The sequence below is a fragment of the Otolemur garnettii genome, unplaced genomic scaffold (genome assembly GCF_000181295.1).
Source record: "Otolemur garnettii isolate 467f Iridium unplaced genomic scaffold, OtoGar3 scaffold00061, whole genome shotgun sequence".
Taxonomy (NCBI): Eukaryota; Metazoa; Chordata; class Mammalia; order Primates; family Galagidae; genus Otolemur; species Otolemur garnettii.
In genome coordinates, this window is record NW_003852456.1 from 4,002,131 (window position 1) to 4,029,686 (window position 27,556).

At 38.6% G+C, this 27,556-nt stretch overlaps 1 protein-coding gene across 1 annotated transcript in view; it reads right to left on the bottom strand.

The window, feature by feature from the left end:
* The window catches only part of TENM3 (teneurin transmembrane protein 3), a 199,871-nt gene that overhangs the window by 104,184 nt on the left and 68,131 nt on the right, over positions 1-27,556 (bottom strand). Inside the window, exons 5-9 of the mRNA XM_023514908.1 lie at positions 21,153-21,363; positions 20,684-20,785; positions 20,323-20,517; positions 19,034-19,234; positions 13,486-13,671 (exon numbers count right to left, since the gene is read on the bottom strand). Coding sequence (XP_023370676.1) covers positions 13,486-13,671; positions 19,034-19,234; positions 20,323-20,517; positions 20,684-20,785; positions 21,153-21,363 — 895 coding nt within the window. The remainder of the gene's footprint in view (positions 1-13,485; positions 13,672-19,033; positions 19,235-20,322; positions 20,518-20,683; positions 20,786-21,152; positions 21,364-27,556) is intronic.

Consider the following 27,556-nt stretch of genomic DNA (forward strand, 5'->3'; position numbering starts at 1 on the left):
AGGAGTTGGAGGTTTCTGTGAGCTGTGATGCCACAGCACTCTACCCAGGGGGATAGCTTGAGGCTCTGTCTCAAAAAAAAAGAAAAGAAAAGTTAAATGGGCTGGACATGGTGGTTGATGTCTGTAACTCCGGGAAGCAGATGAGGGAGGATCATCTGGGTATAGGAGTTTGAGACCAGCCTGAGCAAGAGTGAAACCCCATCTCTACTAAAAATGGAAAAACTAGCCGGGTTTGGTGGCTGGCTCCTATAGTCCCAGCTACTGAAGAGGCTGAGGCAGGAGGATCACTTGGGCCCAGGAATTTGAGGCTGCTGTGAGCTAGGACTACTCAGGGCAATAGAGTTAAGAGTGATTAAAAAAAAAGAAAAAAAGTTAAATGATTTGCTCAAGGTCACTCAGATGGTGCAACAAGGATTGAAATTCTAAAAGTTCTTAAACCTTAGCATATTCTGCTGTGAAATCTCATGTATGTATTACTATAGCCATTTTACATTTGGGGAAAAAACAGCTGAACATAAGTACAGTTGAGATGTAACTTACAGTAAATAAACTGCAAAACTGAAGTTAAAAACATTATCTTTTAAAAAATTTCAAAGCCTGTGCCTTTTTCATTCTGTTACACTGACTTTTATAAGAGACACTTCTCAGTATGTACCATGGAAGAGATGTTTGATAACTGCTCCGTAGACAAAGCAATGAATTAACAAATGAAAAATAGCAGAGGCATGCAAAGTACAGAATCTTAGGAGACAAACCTGTGTTTCAATGTCATAGGGAAAAAGTAAAAGTTAAATGAAATGCAGAATATAAAGAGAACTCCATGTTTAAATCTAGCAATTTGCCAAATAAAGCTGAAATTATCAACAGTGAAAAATTCTAGAATTGCAAGATCTCAAGGGGTCCTTCAAATAGGGCTGCTGCCCAAGAGATATGATCTTTTGGGATAAGGGATAGAAAGAAGCTTTAAAAAAAATAGTCCTTTCTCTTAAAACACCCTTCAAGCTAACAAAAACCCTTTCCAGTGTTTTACATACACCTAGAGAATTGTAGTGTTAAAAGACTTACTGGAAGAAGGATTCAAACATTCCTTTAGAAGCTTATCTCAGGATTTAAATAATTTTTCCAACCTGAGGTTCTTCGTTGTATCTAACCAACAGTTATACAACAGAAACCCATTTTCTCCATTTCTGTCTCCAGAGAAATGGACAATGCCAATCATTCTCCAGAAGACAATTCACCTATTTACTCAGAGGGAGCTGAGGCACCTTTTCCTTTGTAACAACTCTCCAGGGAAGGTAATATCCAGGTACATTATTCAATTCCCCCTCCCTTTCGGGTCCCAATCTCTGCTGAGTGCTGTGAGTACAGCCTGTAATACGCTCAGATTCAAGGGGATAATGTTAGGGGTAAATCTTCTCTGACAAACACTATAAAGAATGGTTCTTGTGTAAGTTGCAGGTCAGTAAGATTTGGTACTTAAGATTTATTAGTATTGCACTTAAAAGTTATTGATTCTGTTTACACACACTCTTCAGCAGAGGCTGGCGTGGTATTTACATTGCTTATATGACCAATTAACTCTAGCCACAGCCCAATCCCAAATAGAAAGCCAAACCGATTGAGCTGCCTTCCCACGGCGATATAGTCTGATTCCAGCTACATCAGTAGGGAACTTACTGACTTAGGCCATGACTAGTAGCTCTAGCTTGCAGGTTTTACTTGGACCCACCTTGAATCTCACTAGACACAACTGTTCAAACTTTTAAAGTATAGAGGTAGCCATATTGCATTCTAATTATGCCAACTATTACTAATAGAATACTTAATTATATTCTATATATTTCTAACTTGCTATTCTATATATTTCTATCCTTGAAATATTTTTATATCTTTCTTATTTCATGAAAAACTAAAGTAGGCACATAAGTATGATAACCCTTCGACCCACATATAAGGGAGGATGTCACTCCAATTGAGCTTCTAGTATCAGTGCTATTATTATTAAAGCCTGTTAGTATAAATATTGGTGCTTACTGGATAAGGTTCAACCATGTAACTTCTCTTTTTCTTTCTTTAAGAGCCCAGTAGAGGCTGGGCACAATAGCTCACACCTGTAATCCCAGCTCTCTGGGAGGCCAAGGTGAGTGGATTATTTGCGAGCTTAGGAGTATGAGACCAGCCTGAACCAGAGTGAGACTCTGTTTCTCTAAATAGCCAGGCGTGATGGTGGGTGTGGTGGTGGGTTCCTGTAGTTCTAGCTACTAGAGAGGCTGAGGAAGGAGGCTTGCTTGAGCCCCAGAGTTTGAGATTGCTGTGAGCGATAATGCCACAGCACTCTACTCAGGGCAACAGTGTGAGACTTTATTTCAAACAAACAAACAAACAAACAAAACAAAACAAAACAATAAAGCAAAAGGAGCCCAGTAATTGCAAATGACTTCTGGGGAGGAAGGAGGAAACATCTATTTTTTATCACAACACCACTAACAAGAGATTTCCCTGTATTTCATTTTCATTCTACATGAAAGGAGAAAGACATGGGCCAATGAACCTGCCAACGAATATGTCCAGTTTTCTGAATGCATGACTTATAAAGAGAGGACAATATGAATACACTAATAAAATATCAGGAGGGTGGTACAGTGGATACTGCAGATTCATAACCTACTTTACTATCAAAATGCCTATAGTTTTGGGGGGAACAACATGGCAACTGGGTAACAGCTTCTTTGCAACCAGGTTCAGTGAGATGGGGAGAGAAGACTCCAGGCATCTCTGACTGATGGGATCTGCCCAGAAGCATTCCTTTGGGGACAAAGGGAGACAGGAGAGACTTCTGGACCCCATGAGGAGGACAAAAGCAATGGAGAACTGGCAAGTGGTTGCATGCATTCGTTCATCAGAGGGTGCCCACTGTTGTAACTACAGCAGCAGTGAGATTGCAAACAGGAAGGGCCTTACCTGTGGGCTGTATTGTTTTTTTGGACCTGGGCACTCGAACTACCTTGGGAGAACTTGGGCGAGAGTGCAGATGACCTTTTTTTTTTTTTTTTTTTTACAGTTTTTGGCCAGGGCTGGGTTTGAACCTGCCACCTCCAGCATATGCGGCCCATGCCCTACTCCTTTGAGCCACAGGCACTGCCCAAGTGCAGATGACTTTAAGCATTGTCTAGGGTCCCTGACTGAGCCATGAGCCAGAAGGGGCCGCCAGTATAGCTGTTGTGGGAGAATTGCCCCTGCAGTCTCTACGCTCAGGGTCACAGAGCCAGGCTTAGGCTGGGAGAACTTGGGTGAGTAATCTAGTGACTGAGGAGTTCAAAGGCAGGGACTGAGAGGCTGGGGGCAAAGCAGAGATTTCAGTGTTTGGCAGTAACAGGGCTGCCTTACAGCCTTGGCCCTCAGGGGCATTGAGTGAGATCAGTTTTGGTGCACCGGATAAACAGGCAGCCACTGCAGGAGAGATCCCAACAACAAGTGCTTTCCTGGGAAAGCTTCTGCTTAGCCAAGGTTAACAGTTTAAAGCAGGTGTCCTCAAACTACAGCCCGTGGACTACATTCAGCTTGCGAGGACATTTATCCAGCCCCCTGGGTGTTTTTGCCACTGCTGCCTGTCCTGCTTAGCAGCCAAATCGTCCAGGGGCCTGTAGTCTGGCCCTCCAATGGTCTGAGGGACAGTGAACTGGCCCCCTGTTTAAAAAGTTTGAGGACCCCTGGTTTAAAGTGTCTTTTAAGTGAGCTGAGGAGAGATTTAGGCTCTCTACCCTGTGGGATTTGAGAAATCAGCAGAGGCCTCCAGTCGCCATTTCATACAGCTGTATCAGCATTGTGATTAACATCTCATACCCCAGAAGATCACCTGCTGCCCAGATAATATTCAGCAAGATATATATACTGCTTTGTTTTTGGTTTTGGCTTTTTATTTATTTATTTATTTTTATTTCTACATTTTCACTCTAGATTTTTTCCTTTTCCTCTTCTTTCTTCATTTCTCTAGTTTAAATATAATTTTCCACTGTTGCTTTCTTTAACAATTAGAACTTAATTTTTGCTAGTGTTTCTGCCCCATTGTTTGTTTATTTCCCCCAATTTTATCCCATAAGGTTTTTTGTTTGTCTGTTTTAGTTTGATTGATAGTATTTTTGTCTTTCTTCTCTACTTGGTGAAGGTGGGGTACCGTGTCTGAACAGGCTGGCAAAGAGCTGCTGACCTCAAGGGAACCACCCAACCCAGCACCCCCAGAGGTTGGGGGTTTTAAGGTTGGGTCAAAGTACCCACTGCACACCTTTATTGCTCCTGTATCCCTCTTTCTGTGCCTCTTTTCTTTTTGTCAATATTCCCTTTTACTCACCGCCTCTCCTTTCTCTCTCTCTTTTTAAAATCTTTCTTCCCTTCTTGCTCTTCAATCTTCTCATCCTTCTGGTCCAGTACCAAAAGGACTCATCAAAACCTTAGGCCAGAGGCACAGTAACTTAAAGAGCAAGAGGAAGTGAAAGGAAAATTAGGGCAAGGAAACAGGTAAAAGAAAGCACTCATGAGGAAGAATCAGCAGAAAAATCCTGGCAACATGAAAAACCAGTCCACAGCAATCCCCTCCAAGGGACCCTGAGGTAGCTACTGCAGAGCATTCCACCTATAAAGAAATGTTAGAAATGACACAAAGGGAATTTAAAATACAGATGATGAAAACAATGAAGGAAATAAAGGAAACAATGAAGGAAATTGCTGATAAAGTGGAAAATAACCAAAAGGAAATCCAAAAACAGAATCAAATAAGAGATGATCAATATGAAGAATAGAGAAAGGATATAGCACAGCAGAAGGAATTGAAGCAGTCAGTTAGGGAACTTAAAGATGCAATAGAAAGTATCAACAACAGATTAAACCATGCAGAAAAAAGAATCTCAGGGGTAGAAGACAAAGCTCTTGAGATATCTCAGATGGCTAAAGAGGCAGAAAAGAAGAGAGAGAAAGCAGTACGTTTACCAAAAGAATTAAAGTACTTTATGAAGCGTTCAAACATATGAGTTATAGGTATCCCAGAAGGGGAAGAAGAATGCCCCAGAGGAATGGAAGCCATATTAGAGAATATTATAAATGAAAATTTCCCAAATATCACCAAAGATTCTGACACACTCCTTTCAGAGGGATATTGTACCCCCAGGTCACCTCAACTCAAATAGAGCTTTAAGACACATTATGATGAACCTGTCCAAAGTCAAGACAAAAAAAAAAAGATTTTGGAAGCTGCTAGGAGTAAGCATCAATTGACCTACAGGGGCAAATCCATCAGGGTGACTGCAGACTTCTCTCACTTTTCAGGCTAGAAGATGATGGTCATCTACCTTTAATCTACTTAAACAGAACAATTTCCAGTTCAGAATTCTATATCCTTACTAAGCTAAGCTTTAAAATTGACAGAGATATCAAATCTTTTACTGATATGCAAACATTGAGGAAATTGAGCCACAAGACCAGAAAATACTTTCTACAGAAAATACTTTCTACAGAAAATACTTCAACCTGTTCTACACATTGACCATCACAATGGACCACCAGCAAAGTAAGCACCCAGAAGTTAAAGGACAGAACCTAGCTTCCACAATGATGCAAAAGACAAAACTAAGCAATAAACTTTCACAAAAGAAGATGAATAGAATGCTACCACACTTATCAATTATCTCAATAAATGTTAATAGCTTGAATTCCCCACTGAAGAGGCATAGATTGGCTGAAAGGATTAAAAAATGCCATGAAGGCTATGTTAACCAGTTTGGTGAAAATATTTCAAATTGTATATAAAACCAGCACACTGAACCTCATGATTGCATTAATGTACACAGCTATGATTTAATAAACAAACAAACAAACAGAAACTCAGAGTAGGGCAGAGCCTGTGGCTCAAAGGAGTAGGGCGCCAGCTGCATATGCCGGAGGTGGCGGGTTCAAACCCAGCCCGGACCGAAAACTGCAAACAAAAAACAAGAAACAAAAAACTCAGAGTTAAGGGTTGGAAGAATTTTTCAGGCAAATGGAATCCAGAAGAAAAGAGGGGCTGCAATCTTATTTTCAGATACATGTGGATTTAAAGCAACTAAAGTCAAAAAAGACAAAGATGGTCACTTCATATTGGTCAAGGGAAGAATACAACAACAGACATTTCAACTCTAAATGTTTATGCACCCAACTTAAATGCTCTCAGATTCTTGAAACAGACCTTACTTAGTCTGAGCAATATGATATCCTATAATACCATAATAACAGGGGACTTTAACAGAGCTGGACAGATCCTCTAAACAGAAATTAAACAAAGATATAAGGGTCTTAAATAAAACCCTAGAAAAACTGTGCCTGATAGACGTATATAGAATAATCCATTCCAAAGATAAAGAAAATACATTCTTCTCATCACTCCATGGAACATTCTCCAAAATTGATCATAGCCTAGGACAGAAAACAAACCTCAACAGAATCAAAAGAATTGAAAGTTTACCTGTATTTTCTCAGATCACAAGGCATTAAAGGCAGAACTCAACTCCAACAAAAATGTTCAACCCCACACAAAGGCATAGAAATTAAATAACCTTATGCTGAATGACAATTGGATGCAGGAAGAAATAAAAGAGGAAATCATTAACTTCCTTGAGCATAACAATAATGAAGACACAAGCTACCAAAACCTGTGGAATACAGTAAAAGCAGTCTTGAGAAGAAAATTTATGGTTTTAGATGCCTCCATTTGAAAAACAGAAAGAGAGTGCATCAACAAACTCACAAGCCATCTTATGGAATTGGAAAAAGAAGAGCAATCTAAGCCTAAATTCAGCAGAAGTAGTATCCAAAATTAAATTCAGAGATTAATGAAATTGAAAACAAATGAATCATTCAGAAAATTAATGAAACAGTTGTTTTTTTAAAAATAAATAAAATAGATAAACCTTTCGCCAGACTAATAGAAATAGAAAATCTCTAGTAACCTCAATCAGAAATGATAAAGGGGAAATAACACTGATGCCACATAGATACAAGAGATTATCTCTGAATACTACCAGAAACTCTATGCCCAGAAATTTGACAATGTGAAGGAAAGGGATCAATATTTGGAATCATACCCTCTCCCTAGACTTAGCCAGGAAGAAATAAATGTCCTGAACAGACCGATTTCAAGCACTAAGATCAAAGAAACAATAAAAAAACTCCCAAACAAAAAAATGCCCTGGTCCAGATGGCTTCACACCAGAATTCTATCATACCTTCAAAGAAGAGCTTATTCCCATACTGCAGAAATTATTCCAAAAAATTGAGGAGGAAGGAATCTTCCCCGCCACATTCTACCAAGGAAACATCACCCTAATACCAAAACCAACAAAAGACCCAACTAAAAAGGAGCAATTTCACTAATCAATATAAGATACAAAAATTCTCAACAAAAACTAGTCAATAGATTACAGCTTTATCATCAAAAAAAGTATACATCATGATCAAGTAGGTTTCATCCCAGGGATGCAAGGCTGGTTTAACATATGCAAATCCATAAACGTTATTTACCGTATTAACAGAAGCAAAAACCAAGACCATGTGATCCTCTCAATAGATGCAGAAAAAGCATTAGATAAAATCCAGCATACTTTTCTAATTCAGAACACTGAAGAGTTATAGGCATAGGTGGCACATTTCTTAAACTGACTGAAGCTATCTATCACAAACCCACAGCTAATATTTTACTGAATGGAGTAAAACTGAAAGCTTTTCCACTTAGAACTGGAACCAGACAAGGTTGTCCTCTGTCGCCATTACTATTCAACATAGTGCTGGAAGTTCTAGCCAATACAATTAGGCAAGACAAGGAAATAAAGGGCATCCAAATGGGAGCAGAAGAGGTCAGACTCTCCCTCTTTGCTGACAATATGATCTTATACTTAGAGAACCTCAAAGACTGAACCACAAGACTCCTGGAAGTCATCAAAAAAGATAGTAATGTCTCAGGATATAAAATCAATGTCCACAAGTCAGCAGCCTTCGTACACGCCAATGACAGCCAAGGTGAGAGGCTAAATAAGGACATAACTCCCTTCACCATAGCTTCAAAGAAAATGAAATACCTAGGAATATATCTAACAAAAGAAGTGAAGGACCTCTATAAAGAAAATTATGAAACCCTAATAGGAAAGGAAATAGCAGAGGATATTAACAAGGAACATACCATGCTCATGGTTGGGAAGAATCAACATGGCCAAAATGTCTATACTTCCCAAAGCAATCTACCAGTTCAGTGCTATCCCTATTAAAATACCAATATCATACTTTCAAGGCTTGGAAAAAATGATTCTGCATTTTGTATGGAACCAGAAAATAACCAATATAGATAAGGCAGTTCTTAGTAATAAAAACAAAGCCAGGGGCATCAACATCCAGATTTTACACTGTACTACAAAGCCATAGTGATCAAGACAGCATGGTACTGGCACAAAAATAGAGACATAGACATTTGGAATCAAATAGAAAACTAGAAAATGAAACTAACATCTTACAACCACCTAAACTTCAATAAACCAAACAAGAACATACACTGGGGGAAAGACTCCCTATTCAATAAATGGTGTTGGGATAACTGGATATCCACATGTAAAAGACTGAAACTGGACCCGCACCTTTCCCCACTCAAGAAAATTGATTCAAGATGGATAAAGAACTTAAATTTAAGGCATGAAACAATACAAATCCTCAAAGAAAGCATAGGAAAAACACTGCAAGATATCGTCTTGAGGAAAGACTTCATAAAGAAGACTGTCATGGCAATTGCAACAATAACAAAAATAAACAAATGAGACTTAATGAAAGCGAAAAGCTTCTGTACAGCTAAGGAGACAACAATCAATGATAGACAACCTACATAATGGGAAAGGATATTTGCATATTTTGAATCAGACAAAAGCTTGATAAAAAAACCCCAACAATCCCATATTATCAATGGGCAAGAGAAGAGAACCTTCTCTAACTAAGACAGACGAATGGCTAGCCAACATATGAAAAAAATGCTCATTATCCCTAGTTAAAAGAGAAATGGAAATTAAAACCACCCTGAGAGATCATCTAACCCCAGCAGGAATGGCCCACATTCCAAAGTCTCAAAACTGCAGATGCTGGCGCGGATGTGCAGAGAAAGGAACATTTTTACACTGCTGGTGGGACTGGCAAACTAATACAGCCTTTTGGGAAGGAAGTATGGAGAAACCTCAAAGAACTCAAGCTAGACCTCCCATCTGATCCTTCAATTCCATTACTGGGCATCTACCCAGAAGGAAAAAAATAATTTTATCAAGGACACTTGCACTAGACTCTTTATCACAGCTCAATTTATAATCTCCAAAATGTGCAAACAGCCTAAATACCCCCCAACCCAGGAATGGATTAACAAGCTGTGATATATATAAACCATGGAATATCATATGCCATAATCAGCCATTAAAAAAATGGAGACTTTACAGCCTTTGTATTAACTTGGATGGAAGTGGAACACATTATTCTTAGTAAAGCATCACAAGAATGGAGACACATGAATCCTATGTACTCAATTTTGATATGAGGACAATTCATGACAATTAATGACATGGTGGTGGGGTAAGGGGAGAGCAGAGGGAAGGAGGGAGGGAGTGGGGTCTCGGTGTGTGATACACCTTTTGGGGGCACGACATGATTGTAAAGGACTTAACCTAACAAATGTAATCAGTGTAACCTCAATGAATCCCCAACAGTAAAAAAAAAATGCCTATCGTTTCATGAAAGTATGAACTGAGTTTATGAGACAGAAGATGACTAATGAAGAATACTCTTTGCTTTCTATTGGGAATTTTTGTTTGCTTCTAGCTGTTTAATTCCTCCTCTGTCTCTTTCAATTACCCCCCTATTTGTATTCAATGAGATGGCATATAATATGGTGAAAGAAAAAAATCTCGCTGATTTATGAGTATTCGTTCATCAAGTAGCAGCTTCTTTCTGTCAGATGTAGAAGTGTTGAAAATGAAAGGAAATGCACAGCAGTTATTAGCCCCAATGAGAAAGCACACCATGGCTTCCTGGGTTGTCTGATCCTTTGCTGTGGACATACAGACAGGTAGTAAGTAAACAACAGAAAAGCAAACGGATTTCTGTGTGCCAAAATTTGGACCAACCAGTTCTAATTGTATAAAAGAATCAAACAATGAATTAAAGGTTCTATACATCTTTTAAAAGGTTCACATCAAGATTTATTTTTAAAAGAGGTGAGTCCTTTATTTCCCACATTGTTATTCATATGCAGTATAAAAACAGCAAACTAAATAAAAACAATATAAAATGGAATTGCTATTAACTACAGCAAGATAGAAAAGTTGCATTAATAATTAAAAGAACTGCTACTAACAGAAATCCTGTTTATTCCTAAATAATGAGAAAGTTAAGAACTGGTTACATAAAGAACACTGTTATCCATGTAATATTGCCAAGGTCAATGAGGAAATCAATAAAATGATTTGTTGAGTAGCTGCTGGCAAGTTAAACCTGCCTACAGATAACTCTGTGGTACTCTTCCTGGTTTTCAAAGTGATATGCCCATGTGTTTGTTGTACCTCCTAGGATCTGTATAGTCAGATATATTAACTTTTTCTAGAATCAGTTCACTTCTGACTTGGTACAGGGGTGGTAAGGTCACAAAGATGAACGAATAAGATCACAGGAATATTCTTCCTGGCCTGCCTCTTGCACATGGGCTTTCGGGACATGGAGCTATTTGGCCACAGGTGTATTCCACTGTCCTCTGTACAGCCACAAAAGATATTCAAATCCTGCCTGTCAACTTTTTCCTGCTTTAATGAAGTTCACGTATATAACATGTTACATTGCCCCAGGAAGCCTCTCTTAAAGAGGAGAGAAGAGGAAACTGCGTCCATGCAGATAAGCTGTGAATACATGCTGCTGACTCCAGTATCCCCCAGCTGTGAGCAATAGGCTCACATCCAACAAGCCAGGCTCTAAGAGTCCCCTGCAGGTGAGAGTTACCCCAGCAGGCCTGATCTGTAGGATTTTGGAGGGCTGTCCCTTGGCTGGCATCAGGGTACTGGCTGTTCCCTATACTGACATGGTTATTTTGCCCACACTGGCTTTTATGAAATGCTTGTCTGGAATTGTGATGGCTGTAGGGGACAGAGGATACCGCTTGAGCAGTCCCAATAAAAACTTAGACTCTTGAAGTCTTAAATGGCTTCTCTGGGCAGAAGAAATAATTGCATGTTGATGGAGCTCGCCGTTGGAAGAGGAGAATGCACCATGCGATCTCTCCCAGTGGGAGAGAAGAAACTCAGCAAGCCAGTGCCTGGATTTCTCCATACTCTGCTCTTATGTGACCTTTTTCTTTTCTGATCACAGTAAGAAACCGTAGACTTGAATGCAACTACCTCTGAGTCCTATTAGTCCTTGTAGCAGGTAACCAGTGTGGGGTGGTAGTGAGACCCTTGAAACAGTTGTCAAGGATGTCAGTAAGATGAGAAAAAATATATACATGACACTTGTAATGATATTATTGTGACAGTTTATGATGTATGTGATTTTAATTTGCCTATGACAAAATTCCTGGCTAACCAATTCCCGTAAGCAAAAAAGTCAAGTATATCATATACAGTACTTACAGATACAATGGAAGAAGAAGCCTTTAAAGCAGCAGTTCTCAACCTGTGGGCTGTGACCCACGGAGCTGTATTAAAGGGTCACGGCACTGGGAAGGCTGAGAACCACTGCTTTAAAGACACCAACATTCCCTCCAACAGCTTTGTACAATTTTACCCCAAGCATACAAGACAATGTGGAGAAACAATGTACCTCAAGTGCTGAAATTTCTGTAGAACTATGCAATTTATAATCAATGCCATACAATTCCATTGAAGTAGAGTAGAAATTTATTACTTTCATTGAATTTTTTTCTAAGTGAACATTTTAATCTCAGTGACTCAAAATCAAAGACACCATCTTAAAAATATAGTATTACGAGAGTTCCAGATACTTTTGTATCCATGATAAATACCATTTATATGCTAACATTTTGATCTTAAACATCTGATTGTTTCTACAGAATATTTCTATCTATAGATATTCATGAATGTCATCATTTTTTAAAGAAGCATTAACCATATAGGTTTAAGAACAACTATACTTGTGTGTTTTTTCTTCCTTATTTCTTATGGTACTACAAAATCCAGTCATAAAATGTTGCACCTCTGTGGTAGAGACTCAGTATACCCACAGGCCTGAGATGAATGAGTCTAGAATCTGTAGAGGCCACAAAAGCCACATATCCGGAAAATGTTGTTACAATTAGCACTCTAGGAGGCTGAGGCGGATGAATGGTTTGAGCTCAGGAGTTCCAGACGAGCCTGAGCAAGAGCGAGACCCATCTCTACTAAAAATAGAAAAACTAGTTGGGCACCCAGGCACCTGTCATTCAGCTACTCAGATGCTGAGGCAAGAGGATTGCTTGAGCCCAAGACTTTGAGGTTGTTGTGAGCTATGACCCTACAGTTCTTTACCCAGGGCAACAGAGTGAGACTGTCATGCACAAAAAAAAAAAAAATAAATAAACTGTTATAGCAAAAAATATAATGCTATTAAGAGATGTAGCAGCAAAAGGGAACATTAAGAAATATCCACTAGGCTGGGCGTGCTGGCTCACATCCGTAATCCTAACACTCTGGGAGGCCAAGGCAGGTAGATTGCCTGAGCTTACAGGTTCAACACCAGACTGAGCTGTGAGACCTCATCTCTAAAAATAGCTGGGCATTGGGGCTGGTGCCTGTAGTCCCACCTACTTGGGAGGCTGAGGCAAAAGAATTGCTTGAGCCCAAGAGTTTGAGGCTGTGAGCTATGATAGCACAGCACTCTACCAAAGGTGACAGAGATGCTGTCTCAAAATAAATAAGTAAATAAATAAGAAATATCCACTAAAAGTTTAAAAGTTTATTTTTAAGGAGATAACAGAATCTGCTTTATGTGAGTCAACGTTTGTGACCATCACAAAAAATATGAGTACAAAATTTAACCTCATACTTGTCACATTTCTAAAAGAACTGAATTGGTATAGCAGCACGACAACCATACTGTAAAAAGTAGTTCCGTTTGGAGAGAGATGAATAAAAAAACAATAATGTGCAGAAGTAAGGTGAAAGCAGCTGAAGAAGTGGGCTCTGTGGCTGCATGTGCAGGGTAGACAGGGTGCAGCAGGGTCGGGGGGCAAGGCGGGTACCAATGACAGGGCAGACAGGGCAGGGTGGGCGGGGCTGACAAGGTGGGGGGGGCAGGGAGGGCACCAAGGATAGGGCACGGGGGCAAGGCGGGCAAGATGGACAGGGCAGACAGGGCAGGGGAGTGGGGCGGACAGGGCACAGTGGGCGGGGCAGGCACGATGTACAGGGCAGATAGTGCAGAAGGCGGGCACGACGGACAGGGTGCAGGGGAGCCTACCGATGGTGCAGTGCTCTCCGTTCCATCCCTGGCTGCACTCACACTTGCCGTCCTTGCAGGTCCCATGCTCAGCACAGCGGGGGTGACAAGCTCTCTGGTTACATGCGGGGCCTGTCCAGCCTTCTTCACAGCGGCAGGAGCCCCCCATGCAAACGCCATGGGAGCCGCAGTCCACGGAACAGATTTCTACATGGGGAAAGAGGAAGCCGCAGGAGACAAAAGTAGCAGGAGTGAGAAGGGGCATGATCAGCAGACCCACGTCTTCAATTTGTTAAAGTGAAAAACAGAATCATTGAAAAGAAGCCAATAGTATCTGTCTACTAATTTCAGCATTGCTTATTCAGCATTACCAATGATAGAATTTCATATCTTTATTCATCATTTAATTTTACAGGATGCTGTAATCATACATGAAATACATATACAATCATGCATTATTTTTTACTTTGTACAGAAGATATTTTATTCAGAAAACATCACAGAGAGAATAATCATATAAAGTTAACTATATTAGGCTGAATGGGGTGGCTCACACCTGCAATCTAGGCACTCTGGGAGGCCGGTGTGGGAGGATCCTTTGAGGCAGGGCGTTTGAGACCAGTTTGAGCAAGAGAGAGACCCTGTCTCTACTAAAAATAGAAAAACTAGCCAAGGTGGTGGTAGGTGCCTGCAGTCCCAGCTACTCAAGAGGCTGAAGCAGGAGGATCGCTCAAGCCCAGGATTTTGAGGTTGCTGTGAGCTAGGCTGAAGCCATGGCCCTACTCAGGGTGACAGATAAGAGAAATAAATAAATAAATCAATAAATTTAACTATACTAACACTTTTTGCTGAAGATTGTAGGAAACCCGCATTCTCTCATAGGCTAACTTTAAACATGGTCTTCAGGGCACTAAGAGTTGTAGTATTTCTTATAGGATACATAAGAGTATTGTTGGTAGCCAAGAAAACATGTACCCTCTACCCCAATTAATGAAGTATTTCAGTATCTAAGCATTGTAGGACTTGGGTCTCATACATATGGCAAGAACTGAAAACAGATTACTTACAATGGTGCGTGTAATCCGGAAACCTTTATTAAGAAGAGTATTATAGTAAGTACTCTAGCTTGCTTCAGTAAGTTGTGAACCTCACAGACAGGCTGGTTAAATAAAACACTTTTTTTTTCCTATTCAGTACATCTATACTAGTGATAGATACAATTTTTTTTTTATTAGACATAAACTTTATGGACAGGCTGTATATAATATTGACTCTATCACCTGAAAAACAAGGTTTCTCACCTGCCAGAGTTACTGAAGGGAGCACAAGTGACCAGATAACTTCAAACACCCTAATACCAGGTAAGGTCTTTGGAAAGAATTCAGACATCTCAAATAAATTTTCAAAAAATTTTCTTAACAGCTTTATTACACTACAGTCAGTTGAGAAGAAGGAAGACAGACAGGGAGAAGGAACTTTGAGGGTTATTTCATTTTTTATTCTTCTTATATAAAGTTAACTAGATTAGTAATTTTTGCCTGGGGTTATAAGACTATCATTTAGCTTTGGCTTTCTTGCAAAAAAAAAAAAAAACAGAACAATACAAATCTGAAATCATTTCTAACATACAACAAGTATACTAAGCCTTTTTTAAAAAATTAAAAAATACTAATTGTTGATGTAGTCATATGTTCTTGTTCCTTGGGGAATTCTCTTACAGGTTAACTTTAAACATGGTATTGAGGCACTATGAAAGTTGTAGTATTTCTTATAGACATCATCCATGACTATTAACCAGAAGAAAGTAGCACGTGGTTTTTTTTTCCATGCACATTTTCTATCTCTTTTGAATTAAATTTTTGATTAAGAGATCCCAGATAGTTTGATTAACTTCAGAGCAACATAACATCAACTCGGCTCCAGAAGCAAGAGGTTTCTTTCCGAGCCCCTCCTTTTTATTCAATCTAATCAATTTTTCATTAGGGCGAAGGTGTTTATCAGCCTCTAGCACACTAGCTTTGAGCAAGGTGCGTCAATCTTAGTAATGAACTTATTAATTAGAGTTAATTTAATTGGAGTGGAATTGAAGGGATAATTAATGGACAAACTGCTGATGAAGACAGAGGAGGGCTCTGTTGCTTTCAAACCTATAAACTTCCTGGTGGATATAATTCATTTCTTCTTTGTTAGCAGCTTATCCAAATGTTTCTTCAGTTGTAAGCTCCACTCTCTTATTGAATTTAGATATCTCAAGGTCATTTCCACAACAAAAGACACAGTGAGAAATGTGCTTTCCTTTAGGATTCATTTAGTTAGAAATTGAGAATTATGCTGCTTGTAAACTTTAAGCCACAGATGTAAATGAACAACAGTGTTTTTATAAATAATGAGAACCATGCAACAGCCAGATAAATTTGAGGCATGTGAGACCAGATATTTTTACAGGGTGAACAAAAGCATATTAAAGATTTTGACTACTAATTCTACATCAGTTTTCTATCTTTCTGTAGCTTACAGCAAAGTTTAATAAGATTTTTTTCCTATACTTACTTTCCTTAGAAGACAAGTACTGTATTTGCTGTGCTACTCTATATACTGAGAGTTTAATATATCCTAAATTTCCCTTTGGCACTGAGGGTACCAAGATGCATAGGACAAAAATCTTCACTCACTATGACCAAATAGTCATTTAATACACAGGTACGATCAGATTATTAACTAGCAAAATAATTAGAGCAGCATAATAGAATTTAGTCTAAATATGTAAAACAGTGATATGTGATTTTGGCAGCCAATTTACTCTTTTAGTTAACATTTATGTCTTTGTTTTGCTATTCATAGTAATATTTTATGAACAGAACTGAATTAGCTTTTGTGCTATTTAGTATCAATTACAAACTACCCTTTATAAAATAATTCAGGTAATATATTTTAATAACTTCATGTGAAACAAAAAATGGGCTATTACGCTTCTTCCTCTCCTGCACGGATAACTGTGGGAAGCAAAGCAGGATGGCAACGCAAAGCAAGTCCTGTTTTATAGCTGGTGGGCTTGTTTGACAGAGGGACCTGAACCGAGGAGCTTTACTGTATCAGTAATTATCTCTATGAAATTTAATTGGGTATTTTTTGTGGAAAGGGCTTTTTAGTGTAGATAAAAATGCAACAGAAATAACTAAATGCTTATTTTGATTCTTGTAATTACAAGATATATTTCTGAAGAGCAGAGGACAAAAGAAGGTAATGTGTTAATGTGCCCAGGCTTGATGAACGCTGGGTGGTGATGCTTCCCACTCCTCGGTGAGCATCCAAGGCCTTCTCTCATCCAGACTGCAGTTTACGTTTCTACTCTTATTTATCCTATAAATGTTATTTGCTCCAGCAGACATGAATTTTTAACCAAAGTTTGTGGTTTCCCACACTATTCAACAGTATATGGCTAAAAGATAAGGGAGGAAGAATAAAATGAGAGGAAGGGAGGGGAGAGAGAGAAGGAGGGCAGCAAGGAGAGAAATGAGCAGGGAGGGGAAAGGACAAAAGCTTGTCTTTTCAGTACTGTATCTAGTTATAGGTTGAATAGAAAATTTTCATCAATATTACAAAGTAGCCTCCAGAAAACTTTGTTTAGTGTAGGCTTCTAGGATTCAGTTTGTAGTAGATGAAGGTGGCAGATAAATCTGTCATGCTAATATTGATTCATAAGGAAGCAGAGGTGTCATTTACCTTTCTAAAAAGGCAAGGAAACAGCAATTTGTAAAAATTACTAGTCTTTTTTTCTCCTTGCTAAACCAAGTGGATTAGCAACCTTGCAAGATTTCAGTTAGCCTTACGCCATCAGGTAATACCAATAAACAGCATGCATCTTAAAAATCTTACATGTGGCGACTATATCCAGTCAAGAGTTTTATGTGGAAGCTCCTGTGACTAGATGAGGAGTTAGGCATGACAAGCTACGCGGAGCCATCCTTTAGAGTACTTCTACCAAGCTTACTGACATCACTGCCACCGAGACTTCTATTAACGCTTAATATGTATTGAGTACTTGCTGTATACAACACTATTCTAAGTGCTTTTCATGTATTAACTCATTTAAATCTTACCACAATTCCATAAAGTAGCCCTACTATTAGCCTCCTTTTAGAGACAAAGAAACCTCGGCACAGAGAAGTCAAATAACTTGCTTGCTGTCTTGGGGCTAGTAAATGAGCAGTCCAAAAACATGACTGGGCAGTCTGGCCTTCGAGGCCATGTTCTTAACCGCTTAACTATGGAATACCAGGTTGGGAGGTGGGGACAATGACACTGGGCAGGACAGCAGCTAGTACACCCCTCACTAAATCTCAGCTTCATGCAGAATGTCTTTATTTGTTCACTGTTGCTAGTCCCATGTGTCCTTTCTCCTGTTTCTCCTTTATCTAGCTGCTGATCCTCCCTCCGTTATTCTCCTCTTTCTCATTTTTCTTCCTTTTTCTGATTTTATATTTTTCCTCTTTTCTATTTCAAACACCTCATCTATCGCCTCCCCAATGTCCTGCCTCTCCAGTCAGCCTCATCCTTTCCCGGCTTCCTCACCTCGTTTAGAGATATTAACATTAACCCCAAGTCCCTTTGTTTTATACTTACAGGTCTTCTCACCAAACTCTATACAATATATCCCTTTCATTTCTATTGTCTCCGGGCAAATCCATTGCTTCCCTCACTGTTCCTAAGTCTTCTGACTTGCCTTTTAGCCTCCAAAGTGTCATTGTTAACCCTCTCAATGTGTATCACTTTGTAAAACGCTTGTTTCAACTATGTGAGTGTATGTCTGCACACATGCACAAGGTCACAATGTGAAAATGTATTTCAGACTGTAGATTGTGGTCAAAAAATTTGAAAACCATTGCTTTTAAGGGCAAGTTCCATCTTGCTATTCTTTTATTCTTATAGGACCTGTAACAATGCACTTTAGTGTTTGATAACAACTTCTTGATTGAACAAGACTACTACTTGCCATTTCTATTCTAATCATATTATAAAGATTAAAAACTCAGTGTTGAACCAATATACATATTATTCTATCTTTATTCTGATCATATTGAGCCTCACATATATATTTTTATATTGAGGCATCTCTGTTTATAAGATAATGTGCTTAAGACATAAAACTGTACTTAGGCCTACAGAGAGGCTAGTTGCTATTAGTAGTTCAAGAAAATGAAAGTTAAGAAGATAGGGCATCTTACGCAAATGAAAAATTATTCCTCCCAATAATGCTAAAGGGGAATTTTTTTTCTTTTGGCAGTTTTTGGCTGGGGCTAGATTTGAACCCACCACCTCTAGCATACAGGGCCGGCACCCTGCTCCTTGAGCCACAGGCACCGCCCTCTAAAGGGGAAATTTTAACGACAAATTGGCTAAGCCTGTTTCTTTCCTTTTACTATAACTATATTTGAACACTTTTAATATTTGTCTCTATAATCGCATTACTAAAATTTGTATTGTTTAATAAGTGTATTTTAAAAATTACACTATCATCTTTAGCTAAATAATATTACGCATTTAGCTCTACTGTATGTGTTAACCTCACCATTTGAACAGTCTGGGCCGGTCCAGTTAGGGTCACAAGTACAGGAGCCACTCTCTTGAAGATATGTCCCATGACCGGAACACTGATCTGGACACATGGTCTTCAGTATTTCACAATTGTTACCACCCCATCCTGGATTGCAGTGACATTCCCCATGGATGCACACACCATGATTAGAACATCCGGGGTCTAGACAGTCAGCTAGTGTAAAGAAAAAAATAACACATTTTATTAAATCTAGAAGACACCACAGCACCTGCAGGATAAAGAATTCAACCCTAATCTAGTGAACATTTTTGAATAATCAAATATTTACATACCATTTCAAGCACTTGTTTCTGAAAATGCAAAGATTGGTAATACAATAAAGCATTAAGGACCAGTCCAATGCCATTTAGGTAATTGGAACTCTTGTGAGGATTTGTAATTTTCATGAATTGTGCACACAGGCACTGGAGGTTTCAGACTTTTGCTCTCTTTTGCCTAATTAGGGGCTTATAAGTATTGCCTTCTCTATAACCAAATCTGCATTGGCTGACCTAATCCATGGCCACTGCGTACTGACAGCTCTATGGGACCCTCAGACTGTTTGAGAAATAAATGAGTTGCACACTCTCTATCCTTCTTAATTCTCTTTAATGTGCTTTAGATGACAAGATTTAATTTAGCAATTTGACTCAATAAAACTTTACACTTGTAGGGTCAATGGCCTGAAAATTTAATTCCAGAGACTTAATTGCATTACTTTGTGTGTGCAGATCAATAAAATCAATTTGATTGAAGAACGGAAATGGTGCTTTTTTGCTTTTTGAGAAAACAATTAACTACGTTTTATAATACAGTATCTTGATTCTCATCACTGCACATAGAGAGACATGGAACACTTCCACGATGGCGTACTTTTTTTCACTTGCATATTATGCTCAATATTCTGTCTTCTAGAGATGCTAAAATCCTAGATTTAGAAGCTGCCATCAATGTGCAAAACAATAAAAAGAAAAATATAATCAACAATCAACGGTTGGTTTCAAGCCACAGATGTTTTCTTATTTCTCAGAGTGTAAAAAAAATAATCATGCTACTGAAAAAGAGCAAAAGGGGCTTTTTGGTATTTGTTCTTTTTATTAGTTAAAATGCTAATGAGACAATGCATTCATGAACCTGGAAATAAAATTACTTTCCTAAAGAAGCATATACAAAGGGGTTCATCTGCCAAGCTAAGGATTACAGGTATAATCTGTTTCTTTATGAAGATAACAACAGACTTTTATAAATATTGACATGTTTACCTTCCTCACAACTTTCTCCTTTGTATCCTGAGTTGCAAGCACAAGAGCCCATGATACAAATCCCACGACCCCCACACTGCGGGTCAATGCACTGAGTCGTCGGCACGTCACACTCGGTGCCCTTCCAGCCGCTGAAGCAGAGGCAGCGTCCCTTGGAGTACTGCCCGTTGCCACTACACAACACTGGACAGGCTGCTGTGAAATAAAACACGACAGAAGAATTAACAGTCACATTTTCCACCAAGATTCCAAAAGAAAAGACTTTCCCCCTCCTTTCCTTCTTGTTTTGATAGTTTTCTGAATTACTTGTGTCTCTACAGCTTCTTCCTTTTGGCTTAAGAAAAGAATCTCACTTGCATACCTCGTGCACAATCTGGACCCAGAAATCCTGGAAAACAATGGCAAGTTCCAGAAACACACTCTCCATTTCCATGGCAATTTCGGGGGCATTCCACCACAGACTCTGAAGAAAAGAGAAAGAAGGAACACTTGTATTGCCTGCCTCTTGCAAAAGATAAGCAAAAGATCAGCAGTGTCACTTTGATCCTCATCCACACCAGATCATTCCAATAGCAAAGCAAAGGATTGTCGCTTTGAGTGCAGATTTTTTAAAACTGTTTTTATGATGCACTCTCCTCTCCCAAAGTTAATTACAGATATTTTCTTCAAGGGCTTCATGGGTTTGGTCACATATTCTCCCATAAACAGTTTGAAAATATTTCTCACATTTGGGCTTCAATACACCCAAGAGTCACCCCAAATTGGTAAACATCAGATTCTAGTCAACACAGTTTTAGGCTGGAAACCGCTCTTTTGAATATTGTTCTTACCTATAACAATGGTATTAAAAGACACCTGCTCTGTATTTTTCCCGTCGTTATAAAAAGCCAGATGCCAGATTCCAGAATCCAAGTATTGGATAAAGCCAGCCTCATGCAGGCTGATGGATCTGGCCTGCCGTCCTGCCCTTTCTGATTCCAGCAGGTTCCGCTGCTCTCGTGCAATCAGTCTGCTGCCATCCAGGAGCTCCACGAAGTCATACTGGGAGGAGGGGGTGTGAGCAAAATCTTGTCAGTGGTCAGAAATTCAACACACATTTGCGCGAATAAATCAATGTTAGTCAAGTTCCAAACTGAGAGGTCCAAATGATGGAGGTTTTCCCGGCATAGCATTTGAGGAGATGAGGTAAACCACCCATCACAACTGTTGCACAGAAACCTCACAGGTCACTTTTTACCTTATTGGGCAATCTGGTTTCTAAATGTATTCCATTCTCCTGATTAAAAAAGTGTGCGTTTTAGGTAGTTTGGGGATACAAACATAAAATCTATGTAAACTTGTATTTCAAATCTAACAAGCTTATTCTAATGTAATTTTTTTCAATATAGCATAGTTGTACATATTTTTAATCAGGGTGACTGGGATCGTCTTTTTCTTGTGTTGGGAACATTATGTATCTTCTAGCAATTTTAACATATAAATAATTTATTAATTATAATTTCCCTACTGTACTATTGAGTAGTACAGTAACTTCCTTCCTTCTAGCTCTATGTTTGTTCTTCTTAACTAACTGCCTTTCTCCCCCCACCTCCTCCTCTTCCCAGCCTCTGATGATCACTGGGGGCTACTCTCTGCCCCTTTGAGATTCACTTTCTTAGCGCCTACACTTGAGTGAGAACATGTAGGACTTTGTCTTTCTTGTGCCTGATTTATATCACTTAACATAATGACCTCTGCTTCCATCCATGTTGCCAGTGGCCTTATTTTACTTAGACCATTAGATAATCTCGTAAAGTCTTCTCCCATTTAACACTCACGTCGTAATATTTTTAATACTTTAATACTGTTTAATATTTACTCTGTGCTGGGATTATTTGTAATCCTCATAAAAATCCTTTTAGAAAGATATTAATGTTTAAAGACAAAGGAAATTGAGACTTCACCTGGGGTCAACTACCCGGTTGGTGATGGAGCTGGTACGTGAACTCAAACGCACTTGGCTCCAAAGCTGGGGTCATTTCCATCACATCACTGTGTGACTTTCTGACCACCTCAACCACCACTGAGACATGCACAGTGTTTACTCAGTTACTTAGTTACAGTTAGAGTAAAAACTCACACCACGGGACATTTACATCTTTGGTCAAAAGTCTAAAAGATTTAACAGTGGAAGGGTCCTAAAAGAATGGCAATAGTAAATGCGCCCAATTACTAATATGAAGTCAGTCATTAATGATACATCTTTAGTGAGATTAATCACGAATGCTGGGTGGCTGTAAGAATAAAACTGGAGAATTTAAAAATGAATTTTAAAAATATGACATGTGAAGGGTAACAGAGGGGTAAAATTTTATAACCAACGATATAATATGGTAAACTTGGAATACACAGAAAAGATTTTTCAGCGTAGTTCCAAGGCACTTTTCAGATAACACTTTCTTAGAAGCATAGTGATTTAGGCTGGGGGAAGTGGCTCACACCTGTAATTCTAGCACTCTGGGAGGCCGAGGTGGGTGGATTGCTTGAGCCCAGGAGTTCGAAACCAGCCTGAGCAAAAAGCAAGACCCTGTTTCTACTAAAAATTGAAAAACTTAGGCAAGAGGATCGCTTGAGCCCGAGTTGGAGGTTGCCATGAGCTATGATGCCACAGCACTCTATCTAGGGTGAAAGCGTAAGTCTCTGTCTCAAAAAAAAAAAGAAAGAAAGAAAAAAGAAAAAGAAAAAAAGCATAGTGAGTCAGATTCTAAAGACTACTACCCAACTTTATTCCAGAGAGACATATTTATGGTGAAAATTACACTATATTACTATATATAAAAATTATCATTATTATAGTACTATACATGTAAATCCTCAATATTCTACTTTTCAATAGATTCCTTAAATGGAATTTCATCAGAGGTCTATTTAAGGAAAAGATTACTATTATACATGAATCTCTTAATCCAATCAAGCTGAGATAAAACCAGTTTTTGGGATTTCTGAGAATCAGTTAAATAAGTTGTACCGTAATGATCATAGATGTCTATGGTTATTATGGAATAGAATTCAGAATAATCTAAACTGCTTTCTGGCTTATTAAAATTTTTATTTGTCAGCACAAGCATTATTAGTGTAGTGATACATTACAACCTCATTCAACTGTGAAAAATACACTGCCCCCAAAAAAACTTAATTAGCATTCAAAATTTTTTAAAATTTCTATCTTACAGGGATGCAAATAATGACTAGTGCGGTCACCTGACTTGCAAATATTTCACTGTAATTCTACTCTAAAATTATCAGTGGAAAATAAATTCAGCAGTTTTGAAATACGTCTCTACCGCAAGCCATTCATTTCCTCATCAGACTTAATCTTTATGTTAGTATGGCAAAGAGACAGGAAAACGTTTCTTCTTACAACCCAATGCATATAAACAGTCTTCTCCCTTCACAAAGCACATTTAAACTAACTGAAAGAGGGAAAAGGAGGGAATTTTGAATGTTAGCTATTCTTTCAAGGCAAAATCACAACAATCACCTTTATCACAGAGGTCACCCCTTGCAGCACCGTGAACAGTGAGATGCATCTGGGGAGGTGGGCATGATGCTGGGGCAGGGGAGCAGGCAGCAGGCTCTGAGTGCCCGCGTCCAGGCTCTTCTGTAGGGGGCCTATCACACATCACTTCAGGAAAGCTATTCAAACACCTGAAGAAAAGTCCCTACTAAACACTAAAACTTCTACCCCAAATAACTAGATTTATATGGAATACAAATATTTAACAACATTTGTTCTTAAACTGTAAAGTTATTACTCAAGGGCAAACCAAACTTGAGTTTTGCTTTATAATATTTATTCACAAATGGAGACAAGGATTTTTGGGGGGTGGGTGGGGAAGAAGTCTTAGGATCTTATGTTATTTTTAGAATAAAATTTCTTGGGCTAACTCTTTAGACACATTACTTTGGGGGAGCTATTGTGAGACAGAGCTCATACTTGATAGAAGTTTCATATAAATTGGAACTCAGTGTAAAAGCTCCCTTTGAAGGTAACTTTCTTATTATTTAATATTACCAAATATGCATGCTTTAAAAATCCTCACTGAAAGTTGCTTTAAACTACAATGTATTAACAAAGTCCTCTGTAAAATCAATAGGTTGCCCATGTTTGTTTTCTTTATGATGATTATGTAATAGACCACTTAAAAACACAACTAGATTTTTAAAAAAGTATCTTAGGTTTTACTTCAGAGTGATTAGAAAATCTATATGCACAATTCAGTTGTTATTAAAATGATGAAAACTCTGACCCATAAATACTTAACTGTGGCCTTTAATCAACTTTTTGCAGATAGCAGAATGTTGCTGTAAATCATTAGAACAGAGAAGGAAGAGATTTTTGGGATGATCTCCAGCTCTGTCATTTTACCAATGGAAAAGTGAAGTCAAAGTCAAACATTGGTAAGGGCAAATGTCCTTAGGGTTAAATGATTTTTTTTCTTCTGAGTAGATACCTAGTGGTGGGACTGCAGGATCAAACAGAAGGTATACTTGAGTTTTTGGAGAATTCTCCATACTTCTTTCTAAAAAAGCTGCATTAGTTTGCTGTCCCACCAACAGTGCATAAGTGTTCCCTTCTCTCCACATCCACGCCAGCATCTGCAGCTTTCCAATGTTTTCAATACTAATATGAAAATGGTAAATGAACAATGATAGAGTCACATGAGAGAAAAGTTAAATTCAATAAGGGGGCAACTGGTAAGCTCTCACCTAACAGGCATGATGTAGGGGTATATGGCACACCTCTTGGGTGAAGGGCTCAGCTACAAATTGGACTTTACCTAACAAATGCAAACAATGGAACCTAATCATATGTATCCTTATATTAATATGGGGGGGGATAAGTGTGTGCTTGGAACCCTGGTTTCTGGTGCCTGTTTGCACTAACAGGCCCTTACCTGGGAAGAACTGAGATGCTCTCTTAGGCCTCTGCCTGTCTAGGAGGATGAACGGGGCATTGGAGAAAAGCAAGTAATAGATCCACTGGCAATGATCAAAAGTTTTATAGAGTCACAAAGACTTTCCAAATTTGCATGACTATTCCGAATGGCTGCAATTTTAATTATTTCAGGTTGATTTGTTTAATGTCCCCCAGAAACAGAGAAATGTTAAATTTGGGCTGCTTTATGGAATATTTCATGTTTAAAAACTGGACTCAGAAAGAGCTGTTTGCTCTGCTGATCTTGAATAAACCAGAGGCAGAAACTATAATAACTATGAAGTTTTGGAAAATGCATAACCTAGTTAAACACAGATGTTGTGGCTGAAAAAGGGACATCACATGTGTTTGGTTTAAGCACCAAAAGAACTATGAAGAAGACTGAAACTGCACCTTTGATTTCTGTAAGATTTCTATATGCTATCTTCTGTCGAAGAAGACAGAAGACGCTATGGACAACTGCCAAAGAGTCAAACCTAAATCTTTTTTATTAAATCATAACTGTGTATGTTAATGCATTTATAGGGTACAATGTGCTGATTTGATAAACAATGTGGAAAGCTTATATAAAATTAACAAAACCATCACCTCACTTACTTATTTGTTGAATAAGACATTTATACTCTACTCTTAATAGTTTTGAAATGATTGTAATGGAAGTTTTAGCCATCACAATCAGGGAAGAAAAAGTGATCAAGGGTATCCAGATGATATGATTGTATATCTGGAAGATACCAGGGATTCTACTACTAAACTCTTAGAAGTAATCAAGGAATACAGCAGTGTCTCAGGTTACAAAATCAACACTCATAAATCAGCAGCCTTCATATACACCAACAGCAGCCAAGCTGAAAAAATAGTCAAGGACTCTATCCCATTCACAGTAGTGCCAAAGAAGATGAAATATTTGGGAGTTTACCTAACAAAGGATGCGAAAGATCTTTATTAAGAGAACTATGAGATTCTAAGAAAAGAAATAGCTGACAATGTTAACAAATGGAAAAACATACCATCCTCATTGCTGGGAAGAATCAACACTGTTAAAATGTCCATACTACCCAAAGCAATATATAATTTTAATGCAATCCCCATTAAAGCTCCACTGTCATACTTTAAAGATCTAGAAAAAATAATACTTCATTTTATATGGAATCAGAAAAAGCTTCGAATAGCAAAGACATTACTCAGGAAGAAAAAACAAAGTAGGAGGAATTACGTTACCAGACCTCAGGCTATATACTATAAGTCGATAGTGATCAGAACCACATGGTACTGGCACAAAAACAGAGAGGTAGATGTATGGAACAGAATAGAGAGCCAAGACATGAATCCAGCCACCTACTGTTATCTGATCTTTGACAAGCCAATTAAAAATACTGAGTGGGGAAAAGATTGTCTATTTAACAAATGGTGCTGGACTAACTGGTTGGCGACCTGTAGAAGACTGAAACTAGACCCACACCTTTCACCATTAACTAAGATAGACTCTCACTGGATTAAATATTTAAACTTAAGACATGAAACTATGAAAATACTATAAGAAGCTGTAGGGAAAACACTTGAAGAAATCAGCTTGGGCAAAAATTTTATGAGGAGGACCCCTCTGGCAACTGAAGCAATGTCAAAAATACACTTTTGGGACCTGATCAAACTTAAAAGTTTCTGCACAGCCAAAAACACAGTAAATAAAGCGGGTAGACAGTCCTCAGAATGGGAGAAGATATTTGCTGGTTATGCTCCAACAAAGGCTTAATAACCAGAATCCACAGAGAACAAACGTATTAGCAAGAAAAAAAAACAAGTGATTCCATCTCAGGGTGGGCAAGGGACTTGAAGAGAAATTTCTCTAAAGAAGATAGGTGTATAGACTGTAGATATATGAAAAAATGCTCACCATCCTTAATCATCAGAGAAATGCAATCAAAACTACTTTGAGGTACCACCTAACCCCAGTTAAGATTAGCCCCTATCACAAAATCCCATAACCAGAGATGCTGGCGTGGATGTGGAGAAAAGGGAACACTCCTGCACTGCTGGTGGGAATGCAAACTAATACGTTCCTTTTGGAAAGACGTCTGGAGAACACTTAGAGAACTAAGAATAGATCTGCCATTTGATCCTGCAATTCCTTTATTAGGTATATATCCACAAGACCCAAAACCACATTACAACAAAGATATTTGTATCAGAATGTTTATTGCAGCCCAATTCATAATTGCCAGGTCATGGAAGAAGCCCAAGTGCCCATCAATCCAC